Source organism: Xenopus laevis, chromosome 9_10L (assembly GCF_017654675.1).
Source record: "Xenopus laevis strain J_2021 chromosome 9_10L, Xenopus_laevis_v10.1, whole genome shotgun sequence".
Taxonomy (NCBI): Eukaryota; Metazoa; Chordata; class Amphibia; order Anura; family Pipidae; genus Xenopus; species Xenopus laevis.
The window spans coordinates 112,642,400-112,664,855 of NC_054387.1; the positions used below are offsets into that span (position 1 = coordinate 112,642,400).

General features: G+C 36.9%; 1 protein-coding gene across 1 annotated transcript in view; it reads left to right on the plus strand.

Moving 5' to 3' along the window:
* The window catches only part of LOC121397975 (uromodulin-like), a 47,292-nt gene that overhangs the window by 12,423 nt on the left and 12,413 nt on the right, over window positions 1-22,456 (plus strand). The window contains exons 4-15 of the mRNA XM_041576299.1: window positions 2,233-2,471; window positions 2,596-2,718; window positions 5,164-5,341; window positions 5,798-5,935; window positions 8,221-8,235; window positions 10,088-10,882; window positions 10,984-11,088; window positions 11,596-11,804; window positions 13,477-13,631; window positions 14,728-14,973; window positions 16,329-16,491; window positions 18,665-18,743. Coding sequence (XP_041432233.1) covers window positions 2,233-2,471; window positions 2,596-2,718; window positions 5,164-5,341; window positions 5,798-5,935; window positions 8,221-8,235; window positions 10,088-10,882; window positions 10,984-11,088; window positions 11,596-11,804; window positions 13,477-13,631; window positions 14,728-14,973; window positions 16,329-16,491; window positions 18,665-18,743 — 2,445 coding nt within the window. The remainder of the gene's footprint in view (window positions 1-2,232; window positions 2,472-2,595; window positions 2,719-5,163; window positions 5,342-5,797; window positions 5,936-8,220; window positions 8,236-10,087; window positions 10,883-10,983; window positions 11,089-11,595; window positions 11,805-13,476; window positions 13,632-14,727; window positions 14,974-16,328; window positions 16,492-18,664; window positions 18,744-22,456) is intronic.

Sequence of the window (22,456 nt, forward strand, 5' to 3'; positions counted from 1 at the left end):
TGCCGAAGTAGGGGGTCGAAGTTTTTTTTAAAGGGAAAGTACTTCGACTATCGAATGGTCGAATAGTCGAACGATTTTTCGTTCGAAACGTTCGAATCGAAGTCGAAGGTCGTAGTCGAAGGTCGAAGTAGCCCATTCGATGGTCGAAGTACCCAAAAAATACTTCGAAATTCGAAGTATTTTTCATTCGAATCCTTCACTCGAGCTTAGTGAATCGGCCCCTTAGTGTCTCTAGAGCTGGAAAGAGATGGGTCAACGAAGAATGGCAAACTCACTGAAAAATAGTGCAGGTGAAAGTAAAACTTGCCAACTGACCAGACAATGCTTAGGGCCATATTTTTTATGCTGTATAAAATGAAATTCACAGAAAAAATGGTGTATAAAAAAGCTGTATAAAATAAAAAAATGTCCATTGACCATATGTGGTGAAATTTTGCTATTTCACACATTTTTCCATGATTTTGCCAATTTTTCAGCAAAATTTTTCTTTTAAAATTCAACTACACCGTTCAGTAAGCATTTGATGTTAACAGGTGACTCACCTCTCTACGTCCCTGGTCCGGGTGCAGCACCCCGAACCGGCAGCTTGGGAGACACAGTGGACACTATTCCCTTGCAGTGCACACTCAAACAGCAGACAGCGGTGTGATTAAAACATCTTTACACACCAGACAATCCTCCTAACGCGTTTTGTGTGAACACAAACGTACTTACAGTATAGGCATAGGCACAGTTTGCTCATCTCTATTTACAGGAGCTGTGAGCACGGTGGATGTCAGGGAATTAAGAAGAGATGTGAAATACAAAGGCTTATAATTAAAAAAACAGTAGAGGATTCTTAATGAGATAACATTTCAGATTTATTTAATTTGTTCTAAATAGCACAAACATAGAGTTTGATTTTTGACTTTGAAGCACCTTTGTAAGTAAGTTCTAGCAGTGATGCCTGGTGATGTGTGGCAAATGATTTTCACACCATATAATATATATGCCCCCTAGTGTCTCTAGAGCTGGAAAGAGATAGGTCACTGAAGAAGTAAAGAATGGCAGACTCACTGAAAAATACTGCAGGTACTTGCCAACTGCCCACACAATGCCATAAGGGCCATATTTATTATGCTGTGTAAAGCGAAATTCGCTGAAAAAATGGTGTAAGAAGCTGTGTAAAATAAATGTAGAATTTATCAAGGTGTGTGTAATTTTATGCCATGTGTACGTCAGATTTGCAGCTGTTATTTTACATTGCTTCAGGTTGAAGTGTAAAATTTTTTACACTGCCAAGCCTGGTGATGTGTGGTGTATTATCCCAATGTTTTTTACACAGCAAAATAAATATGCCCCTAAATGTTCCATGCTGACCAATGCTGACTGCACAAATAGCCAGTGAGCCTAAATGAAATGTTAGGAAGCCTCCACAAAACTTATTATACCCTATTTTGCATGTGGTCTGAGAGACTGAGGAATACAGTCAATTAAATACAATCAATTAAATATTCTGCATCGATTCTGAAACAATCAAGTTTATCTTCACGATCCCTCTCTCAGCATCTGTTTCTCTTCATTCTCTCTTCATGCAGCAGTTGGGCGTTAGATAATCATTGACAGTTAGATCCATTATATCTTATAGGGGGCTCCCTTTCCTAGCAGATGTATTAGAGCTCACTCAATTAACTGATTCCAGTAGAAACAATATCCAACAAAATAACTGCCTTTTGCACAAATCCTGGATGTAGAGAGACATGATATCTGATGATTTCAATAGAATGAGCTCTAATACAGCTTCTAGGCACAAGGAGCCTTCCGATAAGATAAATTGGATCTAACGGTCAATGAATAGCTGACACCCAACTTCTGCCTGAAAAGAGAATGAAGAGAAGCAGATGCTGAGAGAGGGATAGTGAAGATAAACTTGATTATTTCAGAAACAGTACAGATTTTTTTAATTTATTGTATTTAGAAAGTTCCTTATGTCAGTATGGCGAAGCTTATATTAAATTTTCATTTTCACGATAGTTCCCCTTTAAGCATTGTTGCTTTAATCATGGAACCCGGATGTTGCTGAACTAAAGTTGTAGCAACATTTCAATAAAGTATGGTCGAGCAACTGAATCCCCATTTAACTTGTTTCCTGCTTTGCTAATGCAAATATTCACCCATGATTATAAATTTTCTTAAATTAGTTTTTATTATACTATTATTATAATTTCTCCAGTATCTCACTTTGTTTTGCAGCATTTGGACCAGCAAGGGTGACAAGTTCAATAGATGAGTTTAAGACATTTTTCAATAAACTCACTGTTTCGGGTGGAGGCGACTGCCCAGAATTAGCAATGAATGGGCTCAAATTGGCTTTAGATAAATCTCCACCTGGATCTTCCATTCTGGTGCTCACAGATGCATCTGCTAAGGATTACAATGTTGTCTCCATTCTAAACAGCATACGTTCACTTATCCTTACTAAACAGTCACAGGTACAGTAAAAGTTTTTTTCAATGTTTTAATAGTTTGTGGTGTTTCTGATTCTTTGTTTTGAAAAGCTTTTTTATGTGTTCAGTGATATTTTTATTTACTCATATTCACTGTTTTTCCCCACAGGTTATCTTTTTGATTACAGGGCTTTGCTCTGGTTTAAATGATCCAAAGTTCCTTATTTACAGAGATATTGCTTCTCTGAGTTATGGACATATTTTTCAAATTAGCCTCTCAGATCTGGGCAAGGTAAGTTTAGTATAGTCCATATGGAGGCTCTGCATATTCATACATTTCTTTTCAGAATGCCAAACCTACTCAAGATTAAAGGGTTCTAAAGTCAATGGGGCAAATTCACTAAGATTAGTAGTTGCGCCAGGCGCAACTTCGCCGCGCTTCGCTGCACTTCGCCAGGCGTAGTTTCGCCAGTGCTCCGCAAATTCACTAAAATCCTAAGTTGCGCACAGGGGTAGCGTAAGGTTGCGAAGTTGCGCTAACGTTGATTCGCTAAGTGAAGCGAAGTTACGCTAGCGAAGGTTAATTTGCATACGGCGCCAAATTCAAATTTCAATGCAGGAATACGTAGAATCACTACAAATGCCTGGGAAACCTTCAAAACATCAAATATTTTTTTTTTTTTGCCCTACACATGTGCCCACTGTATAGTTAAGTTGCCATGAGTCAGAAAATGTAGGGGGGGAAGGAGGGGAGCCCCAAAAAAATTCTCGATCTTTTTCAGCCTATCACCCATAATATAGAAAACACGCCAGCGTTTTTTGGGACTTAGAAACAATTTGAACTTTTTTGGAAGCAATCCCTATCTACTCTATTGCGCTTCGCCTGGTCTGAGGTGGCGAAGGAAGTCTAGCGTAAAAGGCAGCGTTCAGTACTCTGCGCGCTTTAGTGAATTTGCGTAGTTACGTCTGTAGCGAAAATTCGCCAGGCGTAAGGGTGCGAAGTAACACTAGCGAATCTACGCCAGCGTTCGTTAGTGAATTTGCGAAGTAACGAAAATGCCCAATGCTAGCGAATTGACGCTAGCGTTCGGCGCTTCCGCGCTTAGTGAATTTGCCCCAATGAATATACTCAGCATTTATACAGGTATGGGACCTGTTATCCAGAATACTCGGGACCTGGGGTTTTCCGGATAATGGATCTTTCCGTAATTTGGGTCTTCATGTCTTAAGTCTACTAGAAATTCATTTAAATATTAAATAAACCCAATAGGCTGGTTTTGCTTCCAATAAGGATTAATTATATCTTAGTTTGGATCAAGTACAAGCTACTGTTTTATTATTACAGAGAAAAAGGAAATCATTTTTAAAAATATGGATTATTTGGATAAAATGGAGTCTATGGGAGACATGCCATTCCGTAATTTGGAGCTTTCTGGATATCGGGTTTCCGGATAAGGGATCCTATACCTGTATATAACCCTGATATAAGAAAGAGCTGTAACAGATGAATTTCTAAGCATCTGTAATGCAAAGCAGTAACTATAGTTTAAAAATACAGCTTATCAGAGCTACTGTGCTCCTTAGCATGTGAATGAAGAGTGGGCATATTTCACTCTATGCTAGGATTGCCAACTTTTGGGTTTAGGCAGGGGGCAGGTTTTACAGGTATTCTTATTTTTAGTACATTGTTCAGTTTTGTTTTTGTTTTTTTTATTTGGATCTTTTAATACCTTTAATGGCATTTGTGGTTTTAGAGAAATTAGTTTTAATTGTGGTTTCAAAAAGCTCTAAAACCACTATAATTCAACCTTTAATAAACGGGCCTCCTTGTACAGTCAGTTTCCTTATGACATTGGCACATGCTGGACCCTAATTAAAGCCGCTGGTACACAGTAGGTATCCAGTCCCCACAATCCTTAGGGCTCTTACACATGAGCGTTCCGACCTGCGCTCCCCTGCGTTCCGTTTTTTGGCGTTCAGCCGCAGGGGAGCGCAGGAATAGACGCAAGTCATTATTTGAAATGGGGCTGTACTCACTCAGGCGCGTGTAGGCGCTGAACGCAGGGAAAATGCAGCATGTTGCGTCTGAACCTGCGTTCGGCGCAGGTCAGAACGCTCATGTGTAAGAGCCCTAAAAATGGAACTATCGCAAAAAAGAAAATTTCATTTAATCTTCAAGAAACGTATTAAATACAATCAATAAAATATTCTGCATAATTTCTGAAATAATCAAGTTTATCTTCACTATCCCTCTCTCAGCATCTGTTTCTCTTCATTCTCTCTTCATGCAGCAGTTGGGTGTCAGATATTCATTGACAGTTAGATCTAATATATCTTATAGGGAGGCTTCCTTTCCTAGCAGATGTATTAGAGCTGATTTAAAAAATTGATTCAAGTACAAACAAAATCTAACAAAATAACAGTACCTCAATCCGTGTATTTGTCACCCACAATCTCTGCCTTCCTTACCTTTGCAAAAAAAGATGGTGGGGAAGAAGCTCATTTATCAACACTGGTCAAATTTGCACCTGGGCAGTAACCAATGGCAACTAATAAATATGCTTTTATTTTTCTGCCTGCAGCTGGCTGAAAAAAACTATTGGCTACTATAGGTTACTGGTCAGGTGTAAATGTTCCCACTGATGATAAAATTAGCTTTGTGTTTGTTTGAAGATGTCCAAGCACCTGGTTAAAATTATGAGAAATGTAACCAGAGTTTTAACATTTTTTTCCCAAGGTATTTAATTATCTGGATTTCACTCTTTCAAGACCTGTTAACAGTACAGTAAAAGTTTTGTATGAATACTATAATGACATCAGTCACTGTGATGACTTTTCAGTAACAAGTAACTTCTCTACCTTACTGGTGATCACTGATGGACCGATTAACTCAATAAGAGTTCTTGGACCTGACTGTAAGTATGAATAATAGCGAATAATTAATTACAAATTAACAATGGATATTGACCCAGTATGGGACCAATACAATTACTCCTAAAATTAATATATGAATATGGTGATGGTTCAGATATTTTTTGGACCAAGTGGAAAATCCCATTGGACAAGAAGAACTGCATTGGGTGATACAAATAGCCCAAGACCAATGGCAATGTATAAAATTGTGACATAATACACCTTTCATGGGAACTCTCTGTATATCATGCACCAGTCAGTACTGTCTACTGGTTACCGAGAGCAGACAAGAAGATGCATATGTTACAATACATTGTTACACACTTTTGTATTTGTTTATTGTGTCTCAGTATATGCAACTTATTGCCTTGCAACTTCAAGGATATACAGAAAGAAAATCACAGTGAACAAAAAGAAATTTTATGTACATTTATATATTTTTTTTTCTCCTATTGCAGCTAAAGACCCAAACCCAAAGACAATTGTGTCTGAAAAGTGGGGATCACTGTATGAGATTAGAAAGCCCAGCAAAGGAGCATGGACCATATGTGTTGTTTCTACTGGCCCCCATGCTGTTCAAGTGGAGGGATTAACTGGTAAATAAGAATATATATATATATATATATATATATATATATATATATATAAAAAAAATTCTCAAATGATCATTACTCAGCCCCTAAATCATTTGTTATGTGTTATGTCATACATACATACATACAGGCTTGATAAAGGGTCCAGTGGGCCCGAAACGTTGCCTGTTTGATGTGTTTTTTGGGCATATAAATCAACCTTTGCAATCACTATACTACTTGAGATATTTATGATCCCGTGGCAGGCTTGGATCTCCCAGTTCAGCACCAGACACCGGCGATTGGATGTCACTATGTGGGAGTTTGAGCATTCCATTCCTGTTACCTATACATACATACATGAAGCATGGTACTATTACACAATTTAATATATATATATATATATATATATATATATATATATATATATATATATATATATATATAATATATATATATATATATATATATATATATATATATATATATATATATGCAGTCCCACAGTACCAGCACTCAGACAGATGTTGCCAGTGGTGCACGATGAATAAATCGTATATAGTCTTATGAAGGATCAGCACACACTGTTCTGTAGTGAAGTAATAGTGTTTATTTTCAAACAAAACACATTTTTATCCCTAAAAATGTGTGGGGTAAAAATGTGTTTTGTTTGAAAATAAACACTATTACTTCACTACAGAGCAGTGTGTGCTGATCCTTCATAAGACTATATATATATATATATATATATATATATATATATATATATATATATATATATATATATATATATATATAATGCAGCAGCGACAGCACTTCCTTTGGAGTGCTGTCGCTGCTGCATTTTTTTATTTTACCCTATTCTGACTAGAACCCAAGCTATATTTTTTTTAATGCATCAGAAAGGTAGTAGGTAGCACCATCCATTGATAGAAATTTGCATAAAAATTAGTGGTGTGCAGGGTCACATGATATATAGAATATATAGAGAAAAGGAAGAAAAAAAAGTATGTCCCATAACATTGCATCTTCCCACTATTTTGACTAGGGATGTAGCGAACTGTTCGCGCGAACTTCGACTGTTCGCGTCCGCCGCAAGTTCGCGAACGTCGCGCGACGTTCGCCAATAGGCGTTCGCGTCAAAATCGTTCGACCATTCGACCATTCGATCGCTAAAATCGAACGATTTTCGTTCGATTCGAACGAAAATCGTTCGATCGAACGATTAAAATCCTTCGATCGTTCGAATCGAACGATTTTCGGATGTTCGAAGTTCGCGAACAGTTCGCGAACTGTTCGCATTTTTTGCCGGTGTTCGCGAACGGCGTTCGCGAACACATACTCGGCGGTTCGCTACATCCCTAATTTTGACCTGAGATCCCACTACTGTAGGAATAAAATGTAACTTTTACTTATGACCACCTAAAATTAATATGAACCAAAAAGTGTGAATATTAAAAACAAGGTTAGGCAAGGAAACTGATTAGACACAAAGTCAGCAGCTAATAGACGGTATTTAAAAGTTGAGATTGTGGTATGGGTTTTAACCACAGTAATAACTGTTCCCCAACACCGTTCTCAACTGCAGTAGATGCTGGAGAAACTCAGTATATGGGTGGTATTTGGGGTTGTATTGGCACCTTGATAATGGACCCAACGTGGTTGGCGTTCAGCAAAAATGCCACAACAAGCACCTTTTACTTAAAATGCCTGTAATTAAATGCATACGCAAATGACCATGGTTATCATTGGCGACAATTCAAGTAAGGTTACAGTGAGGAGGGATTGTCATATTGTAATGAATCATCTGCTTCCTCCCACACCACATTCATATCACCACCTGTTTCGTGGCCAGAAAAAGGTACTAGAGTTATAAGAGGAGGAACAGACCTTCCGGTATCGCATACATTCCCTGCTTCCTCCCGCAACACCCTTCCTTTGAAATTAGTCCATAGAAACTGGAAACACTAGACGCTCGCACCCCCTGCTCCCCCAGTAGTTCTGCCACTGCCTTAAGGGGTTGTTTAATTATGGCCAGGACAAACTAGCAGGAGCACTAAGGGGTGCAAAAGCATATCTCAATCAAAGAGTATTTCTGTCCAGCCCTGTTCTTACCATCAGCCATAGGACAGACAGTTATTGAAGTTACAAGTTAGAAAAAGAAGTTACCGGTAATAAAAGGAATGTCGGATGCAGTTTCACAGCAGCTACAGCAATGGCTACTTATTCTCTTAGGAATGTTCTTTTTTTTTTTTTTAAATAATTTTTAAAAAAATAATTATAAAACATATTATGTTTTTCTCTTTCAGCTACCAACACTTCAGGTAAGATGCTCTCTATATCATCTAAACATACTTTTTAATACACACATACTTTGTACACACTTTTACCTGTACCCAGGCATGCTGTGTTTTTGTTTGGTGAGTGCTCTTATACTGTATATATATAAGGCTTTATTCAATGATATCCTTAATATACTGTGGGAATGTACTCAAATGTTAGCCTTAGCAGTAACTTCAAGGCAGTGACATCCAGGTAACTTTAAACAGAAATCCATCCATCCAGAGTTTTCAAGAGAGAAGTAACTTGCAACAGCACAACACAAGTAACAGTCGCTTGTTAATTAACCAGAACAGCCTGTTCCACTGGCAGACTGGCTGCACAGGTCTTGCCCCTTTGCAGCAAAGTTTTAGCGCCTACAGGATAATTAGTTTATATAACTATTTACAACTGCCTTGTTTGCTCCAGAGTCATTACACTCAACTCTTTAGCAAGCTCTCACACAGACTTTCACTTTCTGTTTCCCTTCACCTGACGTTGCCTAGGAAATTTATTTTTACAGCTATACAACAAGAGAATATATTTTTTAATCACTGTCTTTCATAACTTATGCTGCTAAAAAGTTCTCATTGGTATGAAAAGCCACAATGTAATTGGTCAGATAGGCAGGCTGGCCTGTAACCAGCATTGGCTGGTAAGCCAATCAGGCTTGAAGGCTTGAAGACTGCATAACTGTGTGCAGCATCCTTCAATTGTATATAACTTCTTCTCTGCTATTGCAATTGAATGGTGAATTGAAAGTTGAATGGTGCAATCAAAAAAAGGCAGACCTTTTGAGGTAAAAAAAATGACAGATTGAAGCACCCAAGCAAACCCTTAAAGGAACAGTTTAGTGCAAAAATAAATATTGGGTAAATAGACTGTGCAAAATAAAAAAAACATTTGTGACATAGTTAGCTAAAATTGTAATATAAAAAGGCTGCAGTGACTGGATGTCTAACATAACAGAACAGAACACTTCTTCCTGCTTTGCAGCTCTCTAACTCTGAGCTAATCAGTGACTTTAAGCGGGGCACATGAGACATAACTGTTCAGTGAGTTTGTAACTGATCATTAGCATTCAGCTCAGATTCAAAAGCAAACAGTTATGACCCATGTGCCCCCCTCCCTTGAGTCACTGATTGGTTACTGTCTGGTAACCAATCAGTGGAAACCAAGAGAGCTTCAAACAGGAAGTAGTGTTCTGGCTATTATTTTAGACATCCAGTCACTCCAGCCTTTATACATTACATTTTTGGCTAACTAACTATATTGGAAACATTTTTTATTTTGCACAGCCATCTATTTACCCAGTTTTTATTTTTATACTAAACAATTTCTTTCAGCACATGTTTTGTCCTTTCCCAAAATGCCTTGTTGAATAGTTCTCTAATAATATGGAAAGATGTTTCTGATTGGTATGAGTGGAATGGGAGTCTAAATGGTCACATGGGAGGCTTGGAATTTTGGGGTAAACAGACGGCAGGCTGAAATTCTGCACCCTTGAAACCCCCAAGATATATGTTTTGTTGCATTTTGTTATACCCTGGGGAATGATGAAATCTGATGGTCAGAGAGCATGGTAGGCTTTTGTGAACAGGAGGACTGAAATTTTGCTAATAAAACAGTTGTTGACCTTCTCCAGAATGAAAGAAAAGTCCCTGAAAAAGATTGGTCCATTCTGTGTTCAAATGCAACCAAATGAGATGGGGCCTAAGATATGAAGTCCCATTACATGGGGGGGCCCAATGTTAATTGAACCAAGTACTTGTTGACATCATCTCATTCAAGTAAAATCATTAACTTAAAGCAGTGGTGTAACTAAAATATATCACATATTTTGCTTATTTATTCCAGTGACTGAACGCTGCTCAGACTGTCATGCCGATGCTATATGTGAAGCGTATCTTGACCTATTCGAATGTACCTGTAAAGATGGATACGTTGGAGATGGCTTCTCATGCTTAGATGATGATGAATGTGCCTACCCGTGGTTAAACAACTGTACTTATGGATATTGTGAAAATACTAATGGCTCCTATGACTGTGTGTGTCCTGCTGGCTACACAAAAGGAGAAGGAGACACTTGTGTTGACATTGATGAGTGTTCTAGTCCAGAACTAAATGGCTGTCATCCATCAGCAACTTGTGTTAATTATGTAGGAACCTACACATGTCAGTGTCCACCTGGAGTCCCTGGCGATGGATTTAACTGTGAAACTGATCCATGTGCCAGAGATGTTTGCGGGAGTAGTAAGGAGTGCATTCCAAATGGCAGCTCCTATTTTTGCTCTGATCCATGTGTCAATCACACTGTTCTTGATGAACCCTGGAGAAGTACGGCTAATGATTTATATGTGAATATCAAATGTGACAATGACAAAAATGGATGGTATCGCTTCATTGGAAGTGGAGGAATACGCATGCCGGAGTTCTGTGTTCCAGAAAATAGGTGTAGCACCCATGCGTCAATGTGGTTAAATGGATCACATCCCGCTCCAACTGATGGTATTGTCAGTCGCACAGGTTGTGCTCACTGGGGAGGAAATTGTTGCCGGTATTCATCAACTATACAAATTAAGGCTTGTCCTGGTGGATACCATATTTATAAGCTGATAAGTACACCAGCCTGCTCCTTAGCATATTGTACAGGTACATTGTTGGCACTTAAATATATATATATATATAGAGTACTAGACTACTGGACTACGAATACCAGCATACGTATACATTTTATTTTTTTATCTCATTAGATCCCAGTTCACTTAATGGTGAATGCTTATGTGCTCCTGATGAGGAATGCAGATTTGTTTCTGGATCCCATGGGTGCTACTGCAATGACAATAGGACAATATCTGGTAAGTATAATCTGAATATTATTTTATAAAAATGTATTGCATTTACTTGTGTAGCTGCAAGCAGAGCAGTATACATAAATTACAGTACACTGAGAATATGTAAGTGCTATAACTTTCAATACACAGTTATAATTAGATGGCTAAATAAAATGCTCTTAATTTTAATCATTGAAGACGTTTCACTAGTCATCCAAGCAGCTTCTTCAGTTCAACTCTTAATTTTAGTTGATATTTTTGAGAAATAAGAATGTGGCGGGGCACTTTGTCACAAAATACTGGGATCAATGTGTCACATAATGCCGGGGGCACTAGGACATGAAATACAGTACTTGGTAAGCTTGAGTTACAGCAACAAATATTGCTAATACTGTAGCATTTTGTGTTGAAATAAAAAAGGGTACAGGGTGGCTAACAGGGTTCTTGGGTGAATGGATATGGGCACAACTCAATAATTAATTGTATAAAAAAATACAGTTTAAAAAAATAATTTATTGTTGCTGTTTAAAGCTTTCTCAGACTTAAGGCCAACTGTGAGCTGTGGAACACAAAGCATGAAAACAACTTTCCGCAAATGTGAGCTCAGGGCTCTGAACATTGACGTCAAGGATATAATACTCGCAGACGGTTCCTGCTTCAATGTCCTGAATGATAATAATACCAACACATATTCAGTTCTGTCCACTCTGCAAGCAGGGAACTGTGGGATGAAGTTTATTGTAAGGGATGCTCACACTTTTGCATTATACAGTTGATTGCAAATGTTAGGGAACCCCAGGCTACATTACATATTTAGTTAATTTTGTAAATTAAGGGTAGTAAAAAAACACTGCAGGAATCATTGTGTTAAAAACAACATATATGCAAATCTTAATGTATAGTTACTTTATATTTTTGTGATCTTTAAAGCATAGAAAGAAAAAATTTTTTGATTGTGGCATGTGCAAAACCCTTCCACTTGTCTAAAAATAAACACTGTTCTTGCAAAGTCCCTGATTACATCATTAGGCCTTAAAACCCATTATGAGTTGTCACCTGTTGAGAACTGCAACGCTGAAATATCTCTGATACCCCAAACTTTGAGTTGTCACTCAACAAAATACCTACAAATAGAGGAAGGTTGCCGTAAGATAGCCAAAATCCTTTCTAGTTTGTAATTTCTACTTTCCATAATGTCTTTAAGAAATGGTCGTTAAGGAAAACTGTGGAAGTCTAGGCAGGATCTAGAAGAGCAAGAAAACGTTACTGCAGTCTAGAAAGACAGAGGAAATATTTAGGGGAGAGATGGCAAAAATTTCTACCACAAGAATTTAAAGGCTCTTTGATAGAAAAAGCATGTACAAGCTGTAATTTGTGCCAATGAGTGTTTAAAAGGGAACCAAAGAAATAATTCCAAATACGTTTCTATCATGTTAGATGGACAAAATAAACTTTACTTACAATATGATTACACTTTACAAGTACATTAGAGGACATTATAGACAAATGGCAGGGGACCTTTTTACCCATAAAGTGGATCACCGTACCAGAGGCCACCCCTTTAGACTAGAAGAATAGAACTTTCATTTGAAGCAAACGTAGGGGGTTCTTCACAGTCAGGACAGTGAGGTTGTGGAATGCACTGCCGGGTGATGTTGTGATGCTGATTCAGTTTATGACTATAAGAATGGCTTGGATGATTTTTTGGACAGACATAATATCAAAGGCTATTGTGATACTAAGCTCTATATTTAGTATAGGTATGGGAATATAGAATTTAATTAAAAGTAGGGAGGGGTGTGTGTATGGATGCTGGGTTTTCATTTGGAGGGGTTGAACTTGATGGACTTAACTTTGTAAATTTGAATCTCCTTCACTGCAAAATTATAATTAGCATTCAAAAACAATGTTATGACAAATACAAAAACAGGTTATATTCTGGTGTCAGTATCTCATGTTTTGTATCATCATTCCAAAACCTTGTGTATGTGCTAGAATGAGGCACGTAATGCCTGTGCCAATCACAAGTTACACAATTATAGACCATGAGGAAAGAGGGGACATTGTGACTGAATGGAATGGCATTTGCAGACTGACAGTTCAGATTTATAAAAATAAAAATATAGGAAAAAATAAATAGGAAAACCACAAATCTTTAGAAAAAAAATTTCTGGAAAATTGAATTAGATTGTTAGTAAATGGGCCCCATAAAATATTTGCAGAAGTTATTAAAAATTAAAACATGTAGTTGCCAAAATTCTTTCCCTGTTACTATACACATAGGACAGATTGACCTCTTCACTACCAGCAGTTTTGAGATTTTGGAATACTGGGTATCCAGATAATATATTCTATATCTGTATTATTTATACTCTTGTTTGTACTGATTTATTTTTTTCTCATTTTTATCAGACAAATGGAACCCATGCCTCTTACATGAACAGTTTTGAGTTTTACTTTGTACTTCCCGGGAACATTATTAGAGATAAGCTGATAACGACTTCAACTTGTATTTACCCGCTTGATATGAGGCTTAGTCTACAAACTGCCCTGAATCCCATTATCAGGTAAATGTAATATTTAAATCTGTTATGATTATGTTTATGTATAGTTACTAAGCTCATACACTGTTTGTAATGACGCCTGTGTTTACTTTATCATTTGATTAAATATTAATTATAAATTTATAATCAACTGTCCTTTTTTAATGTGGGTAGCAAGTATTATTCGTGTCATTTCTAACATTCTTTTTAATGTTTTTTTATTGTATTTATCTTTTTTTTATATTGCAGTGTGAAATGAGCTTTTGTAGGTGTTCTGCATTCAACTATGATTTTTTTGAATACATACTTGTATTATATTATTATATTCTTATATATTCTTATATATATTCTTATATATTCTAGTATTTTCTATATAACTATTGGGCTATTGGGATATATATATATATATATAGTCATATTCCTCCTCAGCCCTTCTACATCCTACAATGCCTCAGATTCACTTAGCTTTAGTCCACAAGTACTGATTCAATGTACTTATGTAAGGCTGCAAAGAAATAACACAGGAGCTGTATGTATATTTTATTTATAAAGATTCAGAACTATTTGTTTGTGCAGTACTGCATAGCAGAACAATACATCAACAGAACAAACAAAAGCAGTGTCAGAGAGTAGAGCATCCAAACACTTGCACTGAGAGGAATGGAGGAGTCAACCACAAATGCATGGAGACACAAGAAAAGTGATGTAGTAAGGTGCAGAGGAATGAAGGGTTTTTGTAAAACATATGTAGAGTTTATATAAGTTATTCTATCTTTTATGTGAATCCAGGATAAGCACTTTAGTAAGGGAGGTGGCTGTTCTCGTTTATATACTGTACAAAGCCAAGTTGTCATAGTCAAGTTGGGTTGAAAAAAGACCTCTCGGGTATATTTATCAAAAAGTGAAGTTAAAGATCGCCACAGTCCTTTGAGTGTAATTCAGCTACTCTCCATGAATATCTATGGGATTTTTAAAACAGTATTTATCAATGGGTGAAAGTGAAAGTTTTTCAAATGAAAATGAATAAATCAGCCTCTACATGTGTCTTTGGTTAAATGTTTTTCTCCTCGAAATGTCTTGTACTGGAATATGAATGTGCTCATTTGCATTGTCTTTGTAGCTCTACAAATATTTCTATTAACGGCACTGGACAGTTTAAGGCTCACATGGCGGTTTATAACGGCAGTGACTATAAATATCCATATGAAGGAACCCAAGTTGATATATACACCAAAACGGTGATTTATATTGGAGTATTCCTTGAGGGGCCTGATCCATCTCAGTATGCTATGGTACTGAAAAACTGCTACGCTACTCCATCAAACAATCCAGATGATCTAAGGAAATATTATATCATCCAAAACAGGTAAGGTATCAGGATGCCAAAATTTTTAAAAAAAGATACCAGACACAGTATCATGCGGTGCTCATGATTTACACATAAATTGATTGTCAAACACTGCAAAAACTTTACAACAAGTGCAGTAAACAAAGTGCAATTTTGAGTGAAACTGGAATGTTTTTCCCCCACAATGCAGTGTTTTCCTCATGATTCCAGCATAATTGTGCTGCCAGGGAAGATGCGTCTGACACATTTGCAGCCCATGCCTTAAAACCGATACAATTGCGCTTGCACGTCATTGCAAATCAAACACAACTGAAATTTTCTAGGTTCAGTTTCTGTAATTTAAGGTATTTGCTGTGCAAGTGACATTGAGCCCTATTCTCTTAGTGAAACTGCGCTGCTCCAGCTGACATGGGCCACCAGTGGCGTAACTACCGGCGGAGCAGGGGGTGCGATTGGGCCACTGCCCTCACACCCTCAGGGCCCCCTGGCAGCTTGCGAGCCACTGGAAACACACAGAAAATAGTGTACAGAGGGGGGCCTGGCAGCATGTCCCGCGCCAGGGTCCGCCCCCTCTAGTTACTGCAGACCACTGTGGGAACCCTGGATCACTTCGAGCGATTTCAGTTTTTTCCCACAGAAAACTCGATTAAATTAAGTTTTCTGGTTGTTAACCCAGAACTCGCGGATTCAAGTTTTTTCCATTTGAGTTTTTTCTTAAAGTGGACCTGTCACCCAGACACAAAAATCTGTATAATAAAAGTCCTTTTCAAATTAAACATGAAATCCAATTTCTATTTTTTATTTAAGCATTCATAGCTGTTGTAAGCTCATTTAAAAATCTCAGCTGTCAATCAAATATTGTCTGCCCCTCCTCTATGCCCGTGGCATAGAGGAGGGGCAGACAATTACTTTCACTTTCAATTCAGCACTTCTTAGATGTCACTGCTCCCCACACATTCCCCCGTTCTCTTTACCATATAACTGTGTGGCCAGGGCATAGGGATGGACATTGGGTCCCCCATTCTGGTGCAAAAACAAAATTCTGAGATGATGCAAGGCTTGTCTTAATAACAGTGTCCACAAAATGGCTGCTGCCTGCTTGCTGTAATTTTGAAATCCCAGACTGAAGGAAACAATATTCAAATAATTTATATAGTGTAATTAAAGTTCATTATCCTTGACTAATCTGATAAAATAGGATTTTGAATAATTTTTTTGGGTGACGGGTCCCCTTTAAATTAGAAACCATTCGAGTTGTGAATTCATGTGAGGTCTAAAAAAGCTCACATAACTCTAAAATTCAACCATTGATAAATAACCGCCTTAATGTTGGATCCCTTTCAATCATGCAATATTTTCTGTCTTTTGAACAGGTGCCCCAGCACAATTGATAACACTGTCAGCATAGCAGAAAATGGCTTATCTAGCCAAGCACGGTTCTCTTTTGAAATGTTTGCATTTGTCGGGGATCATAAGCAAGTCTATCTGCACTGTGAGATCTATGCGTGTAACAACAGGACCACCGTTTGCTCACCTGTGAGTACAACCAGTGTTAAAATGATTGTACCTAACGGAGAAATATGAAATCATTTAAAAATGAAAAATAAAAATATTAGGACTTATGATATACTATATGTTCATCATCGGCAAAATGAAGTTAGACAATATAAACCCTGCCCATTTTCTGATTAGTGTCACCACTTTTTGATCTTCAAAGTAGGTTGATGGATAGGGATGGGCGAATTTTTTCGACTTGTTTCGTGGAAATGACTCCCATAGACGTGTGACAAAAAATTTTTTGACGCCCATAGACTTTAATGGGCGTCGGCGAGAATTCACCAGCGGCGAATGTTTGGCGAAACGAAACGGCTCAAATTCGCCCATCTCTAATGACGGAAAGATTGTATGCCTAAGACCTAATGCATTACAGCAAGCGTTGGGAAAATCAGTATAGTAATCTGAATGTAATTTGGGAGGACTGTGGTAGCAAAAAATATTGGTCCTAATAAAGCAAAATACAGTAATAGTTTCACCACCATGCCATATTAAAAGAGAAGGTGAAAATTAATGAATTTGTACAGAAAACTCATTCAAGGATGCATTAATAGAATAATGTGATAACTATGAACGACTTTTTGGTGCAGCAACTTTTTTGTAGCAAAATATATTATACAGGTATGGGATTTGTTATCTGGAAACCCATTATCCATAAAGCTCTGAATTATGGAAAGGCCATCTCCCATAGACTCCATTTTATCCAAATAATCAAAATTCTTAAAAAATAATTTCCTTTTTCTCTGTAATAATAAAACAGTTCCTTGTACTTGATCCAAACTACTTGATCCAAACTAAGATATAAATTATATAATATCTTTATTTAATGTTTAAATTATTTTCTAATAGACTTAAGGCCAAGGACCAAATATGGAAAGATTCATTATCCAGAAAACCCCAGGTCCCAAGCATTCTGGATAACACGTCCCATACCTGTAGTCTATGGATAACTTTTTTTCTCACTCCAGTTGCATTAAAGTCAATGGAGGTTTTTTTTCTCAAGTTTTTTCTCACTCCAAATGCATTAAAGTTTATGTGCATATTCTCAAGTTGTGTCTCACTACAAATGCATTGAAGTGAATAGGTCATTTTTTCTTGTGTAGGGATGGGTGAATTTTTTCGCCTCGTTTTGCCGAAAAAATGACGCCCATAGACTTGTATGGCGGCGTGCGTCAAAAAAAAAAAGACGCGAATCAAAAATTTTCGCCACGCGACAAAATTATTTTGACCCCCATAGACTTTAATGGACGTCTGTGACATTTCGCCGGCTGTGAATTTTTGGCGCAACAAAATGGGTCAAATTCGCCCATCCCTATTCTTGTGTTTTTACTTGCTGGAAATGTTTTCACATGTTATGACTAGACTGGGCAAACCAACATGTAAAACCAGAGCTCCAAATTACATGAAGACCACCTCCTATAGACTCCATTTGATCCAAATAATCAACATCTTTTTTTAAAAAATATGTGCTTTTTCTCTGTAATAATAAAACAGTACCTTGTAGATATAAATAATCTTTCCTGGAAGCAAAACCAGCCTATTTGGGTTTATTTAATGTTAATTTTCTAGTAGACTTAAGATATGGAGACGCAAATTACAGAAAGACCCAAGTCCCTAGCATTCTGGATAACATGGATACCTGTTCTAGAAATTCAAGTTGCAAATATATTTTAGGAGTCATTCACGTTGGAGAATGCAGTGTACAACGTTAGGGACATATAAGCATCTCCCTCCCACTTCAATCCCTTAACTCTTTACAATGCTTTTGTGCACTAGCACTTGTACCCCAGGGATATACAGTATAAATTACCTCTTTTGTATTTGTAAAGATTGAGTGACATTCAGGGCGACTCCAGCCAAGGTAGGAACATGGAATTAAATCAATCCCGGGATAGAGTCTCGTAATCCACAACAGCCTATCCACAGGTAGCTTTAACTGATCACATATTTGATAAGGCGAAGATATGGTTGATATACTGTAGCTTACTAGACCTGCCCCAAGTCATTGAACTGGCAATGGAAAGGGTATAACAAAGCTTCCAACCTACCTCTTAGCTGATCCTATTAAAATAAAATAATCTTAGACAAGTCTGGATATGAACTAAAATGTTCTTTGAATCATACACTACAAACAATGTATATTTATGTATTACAGACATGCTCTGGAGCCCGTGCTTTGGATGTAACCACAGAAAATACCTTTAACCTGAAACTTGGACCATTCAACAGGCTGGGTGAGTAATCACATGGGGCTGTAAACAAAAATAAGAATGAAATGTCACAATTATGATGTACTATTGTTCATTAGCAAGTTTTTTATATTCCAAATAGGGATAAGTGAATTTTTTTCAACTGATACAGATTTGTGGCAAAATTTGCATTTTTTTTGCGAGTGGCAAAAATTGCTCTAGAATTTCACCACACTTTTAGTTTTGAAAATGGCATTTTATTGGCACAGATAATTTTAAATGTTACATACTAGTGATGCACTGCATCCAAAATTTTCATGGAGGCAGGCTTATTAAAATTAAAATTTGAGCATTTCTTTTGAATACAGGACTTGCAGCCAAAATGCTTGTGTTTTTCTGCTACTGTGAATTTACAGACTTTTTACTTTACCCCCCCTTCACCCTTTTTCTTTTCCTCCCCTTCCCATTCATCCTATTCTCATAATATATACACTCATGTATATGATGTTGCGTATAAGAAACTGCTTAAAAAAAAATTGAGAATTTCTTAAAAGAAAATTCCAAATATGATATAAAAACACAAAAATCTCGATCGCTATCTTATTTATGAATAAAAACCTAAAATCTTGAGAACTCAATTGTTAAAAACTCATGGCAAAAAAGAAAAAATGCATTTTCAATGAGTCTGCAAATACTGTACTCATATTTGAAAAGCCTGGGTGTGCAGGTGAAGCTCATTTCAAGCACAATTATTTGGACTTTGAATGTGGGTTTTTGTTTTGGTTGCTCTGAATGAATTAGGTGCATTGGCTGTTACATTATAGACATGATCTGTGGATGACTGTAGCTCCCCATGGCTAAGTAGTCTATAACACAGGCCCAGCTGTGTGGAATAATACTAAGTGAATAGGCAGGAATTATATTAGCATCACTGTATAGCACAATAAACCACTGGACTGATTGGTCACTTTCATGTGCCTTGATGTTCTTGCTCATATGGAAACCTAATTAGTAGTGCTCCACAAATAACCCATAAATTGAGCCCCTGGCTTGTTCCCTTCCACCCCAATCTTAGTTTTTCTTCTCTTCCCCAATATTTCTCTAATAAGACCTCAACCTGTCCACTCATGTTGTCATCACTCCCCACTGCCCCTAGTTTTATTTTCTGCAAAACATACACAGACTCCGCACACACTCAAATTATGCAGTTGGGGAGTACTTTTGGTTATGCAATAAATGGAGTAAGCTCCCCAACTGCATACTTTTAGTATGTGGGTCCTGTATATTTTGCACTTGCTAAGGGACCAAGCCAGGTCAATGGATAACATCACCACCAGTGCAGTATACAGTATGTGATATACAGGTGTAAGGTGGACCAATCACATTTAATCCTAGCTTTATTGTCTCACCCCAAACATGTCATGAACCACCTCTTCTGTTGGCACCCCCCCCAGCCAGCCAACCAGTAAGAACATTTTTAAAAGGTGACTACCACCACTACATTGTTCCTTACAGGGTTGAACATTTCATTTCTAGAATTGAATTTTAAAAAACACTTCGGTAGCTTTTAGTTGCTGAATTTTTTAAAATGATTTTTCAAGTTTTCTTCATTTAATTAATCGCAAACATTAGTTAGAGTTTGGAAGACTCAAATTTGAAAATAATCATAATCTAATTTTTTTTTGCAAAAAAACCCCCTCAAATCACAGTAAAACCAAATCTCAAATGTAGTTATTATACAAATAAGGGTTAGGGATTTGGTGCATCCCTATTACATGCAATATGCACCGGCAAAAGCTATATAAAGCATGGTCTCCATCTGTTTTGTATTATGTATATATGTATATAGTACCAGGCTTCATTTATTCATTTATGACATAACAAATTATTTTGGGGCTGAGTAATGATCCTTGGAGAATCATTGTTGGGTAAATCAATGAAAGAAAAAACCTTGAGTCAGCTTTTAAACTCAAGGTTTTTGCTTTTGATTGTCTTTTTTCCCAAACCAATTAAAAAAAATAGTGTCTTTCTATTAGTGGGATTTTGCAAAAGATAAACAGTTTGGCAGGTTGTACGTGGCATTTGTAGGATCACTTGTAGGATCATTAATCAACTCCCTAGACTCGTGCATGATCAGTGCAACTCTATACTGTAGTAGGTGAAACATCCAGTGAATAGTAGGTGAACATACAGTGAATAGTAGGTGAAATATAAGTCAATAGTAGGTGAACATACAGTCAATAGTAGGTGAACATACAGTCAATAGTAGGTGAACGTACAGTCTATAGTAGTTGATCATACAGTAAACAGTAGTGACAAATGCAGTCAATAGTAGTTGAAACATACAGTCAATAGTAGGTGAAGCATAATGTCAATAGTAGGTGAAGCATACAGACAATAGTAGGAGAAGCATACAGTCAATAATAGGAGAAGCATACAGTCAATAGTAGGTGAAGCATACAGACAATATTAGGTGAAGCATACGGTCAATGGTAGGTGAACATTCAGTCAATAGTAGATGAAACAGACAATCAATATTAGATGAAACATAAAGGGTTTCTTTACAGTTTAGACATGTAATCACTAATACTAAATGAGGTCCATTATTTTCTTAACTGAGACAGAATTAGTGTAGTTTAAAATCTCTACTCTGTAATATATAACAATGTTGTAGTCTGTTAAATGTAATAAACTTTATTTTGCATTACAGATTCACCTTCGTCGGCAGCTTCTGGTAAATCTTCCCTTCTTTGTGACTTTATTTATTATTGCACCTAAGTTCAGGCAACGTTGTGTAATATATCCAACAAATTGATTTTCCTCATTATTTTATCTTGACACCAATTTAAAGGGCCAGTTATTCCAAAAATTTAATATTATCATTAGGCATGATATTTTATTTGTTTCCATCAATGTATTTTAAAGAGAATATAAAGTATATTTACTGCCAGATTTGCACTTTTAAACAATACTGATACCTCAGCTTGAAAATTCTGAAAACTGATATATAGGACCCAATGTCGAATATGGTAGTTACCCCTATATGCTGCAGCATCAGCAAATTCACAGGATTTTGCTACATTTTCAAGGGCTTAAGAGTGATCATAGCTGTAGTCCAGCAACATCAGATATTTCTTTCTAGTCTTCCAGAGCCAGTGGCCCAGCTGTTTCAAAAGGATCCTCCAGGGAAAATCATTAATTAATTACAAAATCTGACATCACTTCTATGCCCTGACACTAGTCTCCTCCCAATACACAGCACTGACTCTGCAGAGTCCCTTTTGCCCCAACTATAGTGGGTTACTAGCCTATATGTTTTACAAATGTACAACACTTCTCTTGACCACTCTGTTATCTCTACTGTATTAGTTTTATATTTTTTGTTTTCTTTAACATCAGTCCACATTTTACACTAGAGTTCTAAATGACAAGCCATGATGTTCAAAGTCATATCATTTTTCACATACAAGAGTTGTTAATGAATTTGGATTTATAAGGAATATGTACAGAAAAGGAAAAAGCATATCACCATCCCCCAACTTAATATCTACTTATTATTAAAGTGGTTGTGTCTACTTTTAGTTTCTAAATTACGCTGTTTGTAAATAATTCACTCTACCATTTAAAATGTTATTCTTGAACCAACACATGTATTTTTTAGCTGTACTATTGGTGTATAGGCAGCTATCTCAGTGCTTTGTGTCTGATTCTGAGCTTTGAGAAGGAGCCAGCACTTTAGGATGGAACTGCTTTGAGAC